Source organism: Arvicola amphibius, chromosome 6, assembly GCF_903992535.2.
Source record: "Arvicola amphibius chromosome 6, mArvAmp1.2, whole genome shotgun sequence".
NCBI classification, from domain to species: domain Eukaryota; kingdom Metazoa; phylum Chordata; class Mammalia; order Rodentia; family Cricetidae; genus Arvicola; species Arvicola amphibius.
The window spans coordinates 121,111,309-121,124,434 of NC_052052.2; the positions used below are offsets into that span (position 1 = coordinate 121,111,309).

The window sequence follows — 13,126 nt, forward strand, 5'->3', positions numbered from 1 at the left end:
CATTTGAATTAAAATGATATCTAAGTTTCTTATTGGAAAGATTGCTTACAATCAGCACGAGTCTACAAAGCTGGCTTTGTTAGAAAGCACACAGAGCTACTGCACACTGGAACAATACATGAACAAGATTCAGAGACTAGATTTAAATTATGTTAACTCCTTGATGGAGGAAGAGGCCTGCTCAGTCGTCCTCATCAACTTAGACCATGAAACCCATTATGGACAAGTTCAACACAACTGTCATATACAGGCTGCTCATGCATGTGTCAGCACTGCCAGGGCATAAATTGCATTTTGTTCAACTCCTTGATAGTTGTGAGTTGATCAGACATGGAACTGCATCTGCAGTGGAAGAGCAGATGCAGAGACTGGAAGCTGACAACAGGCAGCAGCTTTGTGGGAGGGTGAGTAGCCAGGACACAGGCAGTGCCTCCTGTGGTCTCAGACCTCCCAGCACCCTTCTTCCGGAGTCCACCTGGCTCTCACGTCTCAGCCGTACAGAAAGAGTGCCAGGTGCAGGGGAAGGGGGACACTGGAGGTTGATGGTGTGCAGGCTGCTGCTCTGTGGCTGATGGCTTCATTTTCTCAGGCATCTTTGTCTACCTGCTTGGTCAATGTGGTTGCTTCCTGGAAAAAGCTCAAAGTCAAACCCACCCTCACTGACTGGGGCAACACAAAGTGTAGCTAAAGTGTTAGAAGAGAAAATACGGGCAGTTAAACCACAGCCAGTTCTGCTTGGTTTCAAAAGGCCATGGCTAATGGAAAAAACAAAACAAAACAAAACTAGTCTCGCTGCTGTGTGGGAGATGGCTGGCTGTCAAACTGAAGAGTTACACTAAGGGCAGCAAGACTCCTGGGGTGTATACTCAGTGCTCATTCGCTTTGGTTGGAATCTGATGCCCAGGACCATACAATAGGTCTCTGATCATCCCTGGAATGTGCTGAGGAACACAGACAGTTCTCTGCGGCTCTGACACCAGCTTAGCTTCCTGCTGGGGGTCTGAGGCACCTCATTTGCAGATACTGATGCTTTAGTCTATTTTAGTCAGAATGTAGAAGGTGCAAGATGTGCATTCTGATTCTGGTGATGAAGATGTGGGCCACAGTAATGTGCTTTATGAACGAAGAAATGGAAGTCAACTCAGTGCTACTGAAACAGTTATCTTCTCCAAGTGTGTGTGTGCAGACCCATGAACCTACCTGTGTGTGATATCAGAAGATAATATCAAGAGCAACTGTAGGATATCAGTATGCAGTAATGAGAGGTTAGAGAACAAACGGGATGAATGCAGAGTGGACACGCAAGCTGCAGAGGAATCATGACTGCAGCTGAGATGCCCTCTCCAGGACCTCAGTGTCTGATCTCTTAGTCTCTGATTTACAGTCTCACACATATACTGCCCACTGGTGTCTCATCAGTCAGCTTCTTCACATGGCTGCATTGTTCCCAGGAGAGGATGGCCCACATTTACTGGCTCCTGTCAGTACTCTAGGGATGTTCTCCACACTGGCTTATGGCTAGAAGCATATACTACTTCACTCCTGACACAAGAAATTGTCATCGAGTTTGTTCCATCAAGTTCCTGAGGTCCTGTCCTAAGAACAGACCCAGAGAGTTCCTTCTACTATCCCTACTCCTGAGTGCCATTCTTGCTTGCACCCCAGACTCTCTGCCAGACTCCTCGTGGCACTGCTGAGGTGGGCATGCTCTCCAAACAGTGCGGATCCAATCTGTTTCCACCCAAGCTTCAGCATCACTGGGGCATGTAGTTAACTTTCCTAGGTAGATACAGCCAGTGATGGAGACTCGTGGTCTGCTCCTCTGGGAAGTTGAAAGTAAAATTGGAAAAACAGCTGATAATGTAAATTAATTCACATTAATCCAAGCTAAGTAAACATCCAGGAAAAGTGACAGCAAAGGCATCCAGGCCCTTTGCAGGTAGCTGTGCATGTCGACTATCAGACCCCTAGCTCAGAACAAGATATTCCAGTAGGATCATACAGAACACGGGACAATGGCCTCACCTTCTTCCTCTCGTAACCCTACCACTCCTGGCCAAATATATACTATAGACAAAACAAAACAGTCAATTTTGTATGTTGGATTTATTATTTTAAAACTGTATAAAGAGCACATGTGCATGAGTTTAAAAACACAAGTGAAATGTAAGGAATTAAAAAAGAAATACAAAAGAAATCTGAGACATGAAACAAGAAAATACATCCTGTGAATTGAAATAAAAAGTATCTCACTTACTTCAAAATCGTTATTTCGATATATTAAGCAGTCTTTTGATTCGGATGCAGCACAAGACTGAGTTATTCATATCGGGTCAGACCGAGACTCACAGAAGAGAGCAGGCGCACAGTACGACCCAGCGGTCACAGGCAGGGATGATGTGAGTGGAGGTGGAGCACCTGTCCGTGAGGTATCGCCATAAATAAATCCATTAGCTCAGCACAACAGCAGTGAGCAGATCCGCATTGCACTGTCAAGGGAACCCCATCTCCACCTGCTGCCCTCGGACTGCTTGCAGTGAGGGTTCTTCACACTTGGGAGAGAAAGGAGACAAATATTGAGCAGTAATGGGACCCAAGTGCTATGCTGCCCACCAGTTTCCTACGTCTGCACTGAGGGTGACAGACACATAAAGGACAACGACATGGCGACACAGGGCTTTAATGTAAAGGTTTCACAAAGGCTGATTACTGCCTGTGTGTCCAGCTGCTGTGCTGTGCTGTGCTGTGCTGTGCTGTGCTGTGCTGTGCTGTGCTGAGTGCTGACACCGACAGGGACACAGGGCTCGTCTGCTGCTGTACGGCCTGAGCCAGCAACCTATCTGCTGCCCTTGCTTCGCGAACCACAGTCTGCTTCTTCTCTGGTGGCTACGGCCAGAAGTGCTGCTTACTGTCCTTGCGGGCAGGATGTTGAAGACACTCACCAATGTCCAGGCAGGAGCTCACAGCTTTCCTATCAGAAGCACTAACACCCTTGAGATGCAGCCCTGTAGGAGACTGCACAAGTCTCCAGGGTACAAGTAGGTGGACTCGAGTTCAGGTCCCCACTTCATGCTGTGCCACCGCAAACGAGCTCCTCACTCATGCTCTCCATCCTAGTGTGACATGGCGGTACCAGCAATCCCATACCTCACAGGCCAGCGGACCTGAAGACACTATTAAGTGGTTGTCTGCATCAAGCCAGCACCCGGCGCTGACATGCTGGCTAAGTCAATGCTCATTTTCTTAGAAACGTGGGTCTCTGGGGATCTCTCAAACTATGCGGGCACAGCACAGAGTGTGAAGGCCTCCGCCTGAGGAAAGTGCAGCTGTTACACACGCACAAGCAGAACAAGCCTGGCCCTGCGTGGCTGCACACTCAGACACTTCCTTCAAGTCCATCCAAAGGAAATAACCACACTTAAACACTTTGCGGGAACAATTTCACTTATGAACGCTTACTTCACAGAGCAGAACTCATAGTTCTAAAAGCGGTTTCTCGCTGTCTTGTTTTTCCTCAGCTTCCTCTTCAGATCCTAGGAGGTGGGAAAGAAAAGGGTCTCATATTAACATTACGAATTTCTTCACTATAATGTAGACATAAAGCCATAAAATTCCATGTAAAAGATACAGACTTAATCCTCAAGAGACTGAGATTAATAAATTGCCATTTTAAAGTTTGACCTTAGGTTCTGTAAGGAAACTTCAAACACCACCTATACCGGTAGCTTGGTGAAATAGATTCACTTACGTACTAGTCAAAGAAACTAACACACCAAGAATTATTATCGGTGGTTAGTCTTCAACTCCCTCTTGGTTAAGACTAGCATGTATCCTTTAAACTTTATTTTATATGTACAGGGGTTTTGTCTGCATATGTGTCTGTGCAGCATACACATGCCTGAACAAGGTATTTGATCTCTGAGAACTGGAGTTACAGACGGTTTTGAGCTTCTGTGGGTGCTGGGAATTGAATCCAGGTCCTCTAGAATGGCAGCCAGTGAGGCGTCTCTCTAGCCCCACTGTGTATGCATTCTTACGTGTAAATATTTAATCTAGATGTTTTTTAAAAAAACACTGCACAGGTTAAACTGGGCACAATGATGGCTCCTAACGTTTAAAAAGTACGGCCAGGCAGTCACGTGTCCATGGACTACTGAGCAGCTCTTCTGACAGATGGTTTTTAGCCTTAGGTTTTTCAACAATTAAGCAAGCAGTCTAGTTCTGAAATCCCTTCCTTTGGAGCTATACTAAATAAAAATACTATTTATCCTCAAGACTTTTTCTCTAAAGATTAGAAATCAGAGCTACCTGTCTGAGTTATATTTCAGTGAAATAACTTGCACTCATTTAAAACTAATTTATATGTAATTTTTAACAAGAAAATTATTGCAAAAGCAAATTCATAAGCATATTTGCACATTCTAAGCTTGGATACAACTAAAAGCCAAATGTATATATACAGATGAGACAAAATAGCAAATAATCATATAACACTTACAGTTTTTTAATATTTCAGAATGTTCACAGTAAAGTGATAGTAACTAGTTTTTAACTCATAGCTCCACAAACAGAATCTTGCTTTTACTGTAGGATAGAGAGGCAGAGTGGTGTGAAATTACACACACTGCTAGAAGAGAACACCATGAGCTGTGAATGCTGACATTGCTTGTAGTTTGATGGACAGGGCCTTTGCGATTTTATGGAAGTATGAGGTGTTCTGATAATCACGGAGGGATTCTAAGAAGGAATGAAAAAAGTAAGGTTTAGGTAGGGAGGCGGAGCCTCGTGGGCTGCAGTAAGTGTGAGAGAGGCCCACCAGGAGCTTGAGCCTGACTTCTGTCTAGTGTCTGACACCACTAAGCATGCAGAGTGCAGAGACTTCAAAAGGAAACCAAGAATGTAAGAGCCAGAGGATGGGGAGCGGTGGTGTGAAATTCTGCCCACTAGCATGACATTTCACACACATGAACTCCCAGCACTGCTGTGACCTGCACGAGATCACACAAGTGAAAAGTGCTAGTGTGGAGGGCGGAGGGACACCTATGGGCCTGCCCTAGAGGAGCAGTGCTGGCAGCTGATGGCTGCTGGCGCAGGAGAGTCACTCTTTAGAGGGCTGACCACTGGTAGGCTGTCCATGCCCTGATGGAATACCCTCGCATCCCAACGCCCTGCACATATGGACAGCACTGACTGGACTCATGGGTTAAAGACAAAAGAGAACGCCAAGTTACAAAGCAGATGCACTGGAGGTGCTTCCAGGGACCTAGAACGAGGGAGTGCAGATACATCTTAGACATACAGGAAGTCTTCAAAGAATAAGTAAATATTTTCTTAAAATTTCGTAAAGTTTAAAAGTCAAGTTTTTCAAAAAAGAAAAACAAACATATAAAAGAGAAGTAGCATAAGTCCATATAGAGTGCAATTTCATGGTGAACTTACTAAGTGAGCATCAGCGTCCTTTTGACAGAGAAAAAAAAATCCAAATTCAGAACTGCTACACTATATAGGCAACAAGACACAACAGAAATTATAGGAAGTGTTATTTTTAAAAAGAAAACACAACAGCACAATGTGATCCTTCTGAAAAAAATAGACAAGTCAAACTAAGCCCTCTGTGTGTCTCCAAATACTGTATATAACCAGGGAAACATCAAACCAGCAGTAATAAATACATTCACAGAATACACAGTATCAACTTAAGAAAGAAAAGAAAAGCATGAGAAAAAGCAGCCAGAGACTGTCAAGAAAAGTAAATATTAACAATGAAGAGACTGCAAAAGCAAGTCCTGGAATGGGGAAGCTGCAGAGCCGGGAGCATCTATGGGAAGAGATTCAGGAAACAGGCGCAGGGAGCAGGGGCATTTGGCCACAGTAGGGACTGACAGACAGTAGCTGATCTGTACTGCAGAGAAAGAACACAGGATGCTGAGTAGAGATAGACACTGGCCAGGTAACACCAATATGTGCACTGGGGATGGTGGGATCAGGAATATATTGGCCAAATTTTCCTTTTTTTTTTTTTTGAGAGCCATCAATTCATAATCTAATAGGCTGAAGAAGTGTGAATAAGGATCTACATGGAGGCCTCATCACCAACCTGCTGGTAAACAAGGACCACAGGACATACAGCAGGGCAGAATGATGGGACACCAGCAAGCAAGGCCCAGAAGAAGATACAGTCTTGAATGCCCATATCAGACCACAAGAAAGGTCTGGAGTCAGCCAAGCAAAAATAAGTGACTCTTTTGAAAAAGTAGAAAGAGAACGTGTTAAGCCCAATCCAAAAGGAGTCAAAGAAATAAATGACTTAGCACATGGCAGCAAATGACTTTTAACAAATGGCAAGTGGGTTTAGTGGGAGTGACTGTTTTATTAAATGATTAAAAGATAAATGATTAAAAGATAAAATCATTAAAAGATTAAAAGATAAATCGCCAATATTAAAAGAATGTGCATGCAGTCTTTTATTTCATCTGCAAATGAAAAATAATTAAAATATACTATAACTCTAAAAAATGCAAAACCAACCAAACAAAAAAACCTACATCTTAACTGAAACTTCTAGGCAGAAACCACAGTAAACTCTTTTATGACCCAGAGTGAGGATAAAGAAACCTTCGATGTGTCTACAAATACACCATCCTAAGAGAGCAAACCCGTAAACCAGGCTGAACTGACGTTAAAGCATAATATACTCAAAAACAGCACAGGCCAGGCACTACGTGGCAGTAGGCCTGAAGCCTGCTGGCCCAGAGAAAGGCTTCAGCCTTGGTCAGAAAAGCTTCCGCCATCAACAGAGGTAAATGGAGAATCTCATGGCTGCTCAGGATGCTGAGAAGTGAGCGCTGAGTGATGGGTCTTAACAAGGACATCCATGTCACCTCCACGGACATCCACGTCACCTCCACAGACAACATCCACATCACTTCCACAGACATCCACATCACCTCCATGGACATCCACATCACCTCCATGGACATCCACGTCACCTCCACAGACGACATCCACGTCGCCTCCACGGACATCCACATCACCTCCATGGACATCCCACATCACCTCCATGGACATCCTACATCACCTCCACGGACATCCACATCACCTCCATGGACATCCACGTTACCTCTACAGACGACATCCACATCACTTCCAAGGACATCCCACATCACTCCACGGACATCCCACATCACCTCCATGGACATCCAACTCACCTCCACAGACGACATCCCACATCACCTCCACGGACATCCACATCACCTCCATGGCTCAGGGAGCATCACGGAGAAAGGGCAGAATGACTACAAGACCCAGGACAGCGCAGAGGCTGTGAACCACTGTTTGATGGATATGATGTAGATACTGGATAATGAACTCACAGCAGCTACAGCTGCCTGCACAAGACTGGGAGATCAACAGCCAATCATAAAGGGGAGGGCGAAGCAGGCCCTACTCCTCCCTGGGGAGCTACTGAGTGTTGGTGACTCCTGGGGAAGGGTGGCCATTGTCTTGAGTAGTGTGGCCACTGGTGAGTTCCCCATGCTCCTGCGGACAGCTTCACACCTGTGCTCACAAGGACTCTGGTTAAAACCAGTAGATCACAGAACCAAGGAAAAAGGCAGGAGACTGGGGGGTGGGGTGAGCAAGTTGAATGTGATCAGATTATCTTATATAAATGTACAGGATTATCAAATAATTTAATTGAAAATATGAAAAAACATATAAAGTGAAAAGACATATACATAATGTGGAACTGGGGAAAACATGTCAGGATCATGAGGGACATGTAAGATAAAGACATGGGCTGTCTTCTATCTCGTTAGACTACCAAAACCAAAAATGGGCAAACAGTATCACAAAGATTCAGAGAGAATTAAGCCAATATCCACTGCTTGAAGAGCATAAGAAATGAAGGAATTCAAAGAGCAGCACATAAACATTCTAGCGATATTTACCATATAGCTCACTATATCTTTTAAAAATCCATTCAAGAAAAATAATAAATTTCAAATTTCCGAACATATATGGGGCTGCTCACAATTTGATTACTTACACGGCTCAAACTGAAAAACTTGAGGTGTCACTGGCTAATAAATGGTGTAGCGTCACATGGCAAAAGGAACAAGAAAGATGCTTGCTGGAATACTACCATTTCCTAAGACTTTACATTGAAAAGGCAGCTGAATGCAGTAACCAACCAGCATGACCATTGCTAGCCAATGTCCAGGAGACAAAGTATCAAGGCAGGAAGAACAACAGCCACCTTAGGGCAAGACGTACAGTCGGGGGGCAAGGGAGGCTGAGGGCAACCAGGCCTAGAAAGTTTATTGGTGTAAAAAAATGGCCTAAAATTACCACGAGCCATAACCTTGTGGTAATCCCCCAAGGGACCACTAGGTGGTGGCAGACACCACAAACAGAGGTCCTGTGTCTATCTGGAAAGCTTGGTGAGAAAGAATTTCATTTAATTACACATTAACAAAAGATTAATCTATTTATAGTATGAAAAGTTACACACACACACCCATTGAACTTAAAACATCTATTAATTAATTACCCTGTGACTGAGTTTTAACTGCATTGAATAATTCCCTATAATAGGGGTGACCGCCTAATTTAGAGTCCCTCTGAGGGATAAAGGATTCTAATAGTCATATCTGGGTGACAAGAATAAGGCAAGGCTCATTCTCAAGCACGTACATGAATACTCATGGTATTTTAATGCTTTTATCTCGACTTGCACAGAATATTACACAATTTGAGGTATTTATCCACCCACCCGACTGTCCACCGCACTAGGATCAAATCTATAGTTTTCCCACGCAGTACAAACAAGTACAAGTACACTTCTGGCTACATACCTTCAGCTCCAAACTCGTCTGCACTTCAAACCAGACTTTCCATGGGGTAAAGACCTGCCCTGACCTAAGCATCCGACTTTGTTCACTGCTGCTCTCTGACCACGCCCAGCACCACAGCCACCTGGGGACTGTGCCTTCGGCCCTTGAGCACGGAACATACAAGCAAGCAGTCTGCTGTTAGCCCAACAAGTGAGCTTGTGAGCAAACCACAGTGACAGTTCTAGCAACGCATCTGCTAAGACATGCTGATTTCTTAATGCCCAATCTAAATTTCAAGCTGTTCCTTCATAACAAAAGGAGAAAACATTTTTATTATGCTCCCTTCAATTTCCTCTACTTTAATCCACTCCTCCACTAATAGAAACCTATCAAGTGTCAGGTAGTAGTCTGGGTGCTGGGAAACAAGCAAGCAAGGCCGCCCCGTCTCTGACACCCCGTCTCTGTGGGCGAGCCTGCTGTTCACTCTCAGCACCGCCAGAGCCTGCGCTAGACAACAGCTCCGGCACATCACTTTCTGAAATAATACTGCTATCCACATTGAACATTTATGTAATATAAATGTAACACAAGAAAGCGAGCCCTCTGAGCGTCCACCTCCGCTCACCACTACGAATGTACATCTTGTGTACATAAACAGCCACCTGAAGGAACACCACAGAATTATTTCTAGGCTCACTGTCATCATAATCCAGTGGTAATTCCCCAAAGGACCACTAGGTGGTGGCAGACATCACAGACAGAAGCCCTGCATCTATCTGGAAAACTTGCTAAAGACAGATTCATAGTATTATTGGCCTGCTGATCTGAGCACCTCTTTAAGAAAACAAAATATTGAAAAACCATATTAGCCTGAGGAAACTAAGCTAAAATAGTTACATTTGAAATGGATCATAAATTTTATTTTTCAAACAAGTCCTATGATATAAAATAACTAAATCCAATACTCATTATTAAGTAGTAGAAAGCTTCACTTTGAATTCTATACTTTCTTTGGCTCTAACCTGATACTAACATACACCTGTACTTCATGGAGCCTACACTTTTTCCATTTCCATTTCTACATCAATCATACACAATCTAAGTAACCCTAAGATCCTGGGCTGCACCTTTCGTTCTTTACACAGCTCTTTCTACCTGTTAGTAGAGTTTAAAGTGTTCCCTCTGTCTAACGCTAGGACTACGATGTAGCCTCTAATTCAAGCTCCATCCTGGGGCAGAGACAGACAGTTGGCTGCTAGAGACGGTCCAGGAGGCGCAGGGTGGAGTACTGTAGAACGGGAGCTAAAGGTACCCTCTCCAGGAGAGCAGGAGGGTGGGCAGGGAGGGAGGGCTGAATGGAGATTCTCAGAGCTTCAGCTAGAGCTAGCATGTTCAGAACAGAAGCAGCAAGATGCATGATAGCTTTCTGGAACGTTAGGAAGAGGAGAAGGCCGGCGAGAGGTGGGCAGGGAGTGAGAGAGGCCAACAGAGGTGACTTTGGTCAGGGAGCTGACCCAGCCACTCTGGCACTTCCACAGACATACGAAGCCGTAAGCACGCAGACAAGAGCATGGGCTCTCATGCCGGAACCAGCACTGTGCCCAGCACCACTCACTGTGAGGCTGGCATGCGTCCATTCGTGCCTGACTCAGTTCTTCTCTACGCTGGCACAATGGTTCACCTCACAGAATGGTTCTAAGATGTGAATGAGCAAATGTGAGGAGAGGCCCGGTACTGGGTACTTTCCTGTAAAGTCCTGGCAACTTAAAACACTTTTTATATTGTATCAAAATAAATGTCAAAAATCAAATACTGTAGGCATTTTTACCTCACCCACTATAACAATTTTAACCATTTTGAAGTGTCCCATGCAGTGGCATAAGGGTCACATTACTGTGTAATCATCAGCACAATTCATCAGCACAACTTCCTCCATCCTGGGCAACCATTGTTTTACTGACTCTTGGGCTCTGACCTCAGATAACCACAATCATGCTAGTGTTAGCTTTCTGCATCTGGCTTATCTTATTCCACATAGTCTGCTCAAGGCTCACAGATGCTGGGGCCTGGGTCAGAATTTAACTCCTTTTTAAGGCTATAGTATGTCTCAGCGTGGATGTGACATGTTCCATGCTCGCCTGCGGATAGCTACTGAGCAAAATGCTGCTAAGATCACTGTGTCTCAAGAGTTCGCTTTCCTGTCTCTTGCTCAGACAGCCAGAGAAGCAACTGCTGAGTGATATCATAATAAACTCTAAGGTGAATTTTTTGGGAAACACTATGCTGTTTTCTACAGGTACCATTTTGTCCTCTCAACTGTTGGGCATACAGGTTTGACCTGTTCCATGTCCTCAGCAAATGTAGGGCATTAAAAAAAAAAAAAAAAAAAAAAAAAAAAAAAAAAAAAAAAAACCACTTACATTAACAGGGCATGCTGGTACCTTAGCATGGCTTTGTTTGCATTTTTCCCAAAGATTATGGGTGTGGGCATGCTTCTACACAGAACTGGCTTTCTGCACACCTTCTTTGGAAAATATTTATTCTAGACCTTTGTGCATTTTTGGTCAGGGCCTGTTGCTGCTACTATAGTAATATTGCTATTTTCAAGAGCACTCGGGCAGCTGGTTATTGAGAAGCATACCCAGTAGCTACACAAGAGAGGAAGAGACAGACCGTAAACCCAGAAATGCTATCTGTTTGGAGCCGGAAGAAATGGCGTGACTTGAAGCAGATGATGCAGATAACATAGGCCAACCAAAGCCTATGAATGCTGGGTAACAGACATGAGAGAGGGAGGCAGTCCTGAGACACTTCCTGATCGGAGCACTTAGATGGAGCTGCCTCTCTCAGCCATGAGCAACCCTAGAGGAAGGCTGGTTTAGGGATGGAGAAATGAGGACAGAAGCAAGTCTGCTCCCTTATTCCTTCTTTTCTGCGACAGACATCAGAAGTTCCAGAGTCCATGCCATCCCAGCACTCCTCTCTTTAGATCTGTCTCACCAGCGGTCTCCTGGGAGACTCTCCCTACTTAGTTTTATACCAGTACATGCTCAGTATCTGCTGAACTGACTGGGAAATAGAGCAGGAGGCAGAAGAGGGAAAAATAGAGAGGCTTCAAGACAAACCAAACACACATGGCAAGGGACTGCTTTCTTTACCTGCTTCAGACTCAGGAGGGGAGTAAAACTGACCATCAGAAAGTCCTGCAGGGATGAGAACAGCCCTCTCCGACGCATCCTGAACGAGCAGGAGTCCTGGTAGAGAAGAAATGCAGGTGTTAAGAGCCACATCGCCTTCTTGGTATCTTCCTGGCAAGATTAACTGTTATAAAAGTGGTATTTCAATACATCAAATAAGCTATTAGCAAAACAAGGTACTTTGAAAATCTTTCAACCATCAAATAAAGATTTCACATCTACTCTGTGAAGATTAAAGAAAAAGAGAAAAAAGCTTTAATAATCATTTCCAATTACTCCTGGGTTCAGTATTCAGAGCTTCAATCCCTCGAATATTCTTATTTCACTACAAACACCAACACCAATTTTAACACTAATTTCACAAAGTAAAATCAAACCTAGTCGGCATGGACGAATGGCCTACCATCTAGACTTGGTTAGAGAAACGGCAGATGTCAACTGTGATACCTACATGGCCTTTTACCACCAACATGCAGAGAGTGCTGCAGACAATAAATTGCTATTTATTTATTTTAGTTTTTCAATATTTTTTAATTATATTGAGTGTATGCATGCATGTGCTCCAGGATGCTTGTGTGTCTGCATCCACGTTGGAGTATGGTCATGTGGGTGAACATATTCATAGGCCCAGAAGAGGGCATCTGGTCCCTAGGAGCAGGAGTTTCAGTCAGTTGTGAATCACCCTACTTGGGTGCTGGGAACCAGACTCAGGTCCTCTATAAGGAAGGACGCACTCTTACCAGCGGAGCTATCGCTCTGGCCCTGCTGTCTACTTTATTTATTTTTTCTCATGTGAAGAGTGGAGTGGCAGAGCCTCAGATGAGGAGGGAGACCATCCATCCTTGAAGCTTTCTTGCTCAAATCAGTGTCAGTGTTAGCAACTGTGGTAGCAAGCACCACAGCAGGTGCCAGGTATGTGTCCTCTGTGCCACTACAGTGACGGAAAATGCTGCTTTGAACTTCATGGAATGTGTTTTCATTTTTTAATGTAAAAATCACTTTACTGTAGTAAACTCACAAATAAAAACATCACGCAGTTAGATGAGTGTAGCCACTCAACCAACACTCGCCCAGTACTGAGCTCTATATCTCTCT

At 44.2% G+C, this 13,126-nt stretch overlaps 1 protein-coding gene across 2 annotated transcripts in view; it reads right to left on the bottom strand.

Moving 5' to 3' along the window:
• Nucleotides 1-2,087: 2,087 nt before the first annotated feature.
• The window catches only part of Stard3nl (STARD3 N-terminal like), a 38,768-nt gene continuing 27,729 nt past the window's right edge, over nt 2,088-13,126 (bottom strand). For both annotated transcript variants that reach the window (XM_038334055.1, XM_038334056.1), the window contains 3 exons: nt 11,993-12,088; nt 3,460-3,533; nt 2,088-2,552 (listed from right to left, as the gene is read on the bottom strand). In XM_038334055.1, coding sequence (XP_038189983.1) covers nt 3,475-3,533; nt 11,993-12,088 — 155 coding nt within the window. In that variant the 3' untranslated portion in view covers nt 2,088-2,552; nt 3,460-3,474. The remainder of the gene's footprint in view (nt 2,553-3,459; nt 3,534-11,992; nt 12,089-13,126) is intronic.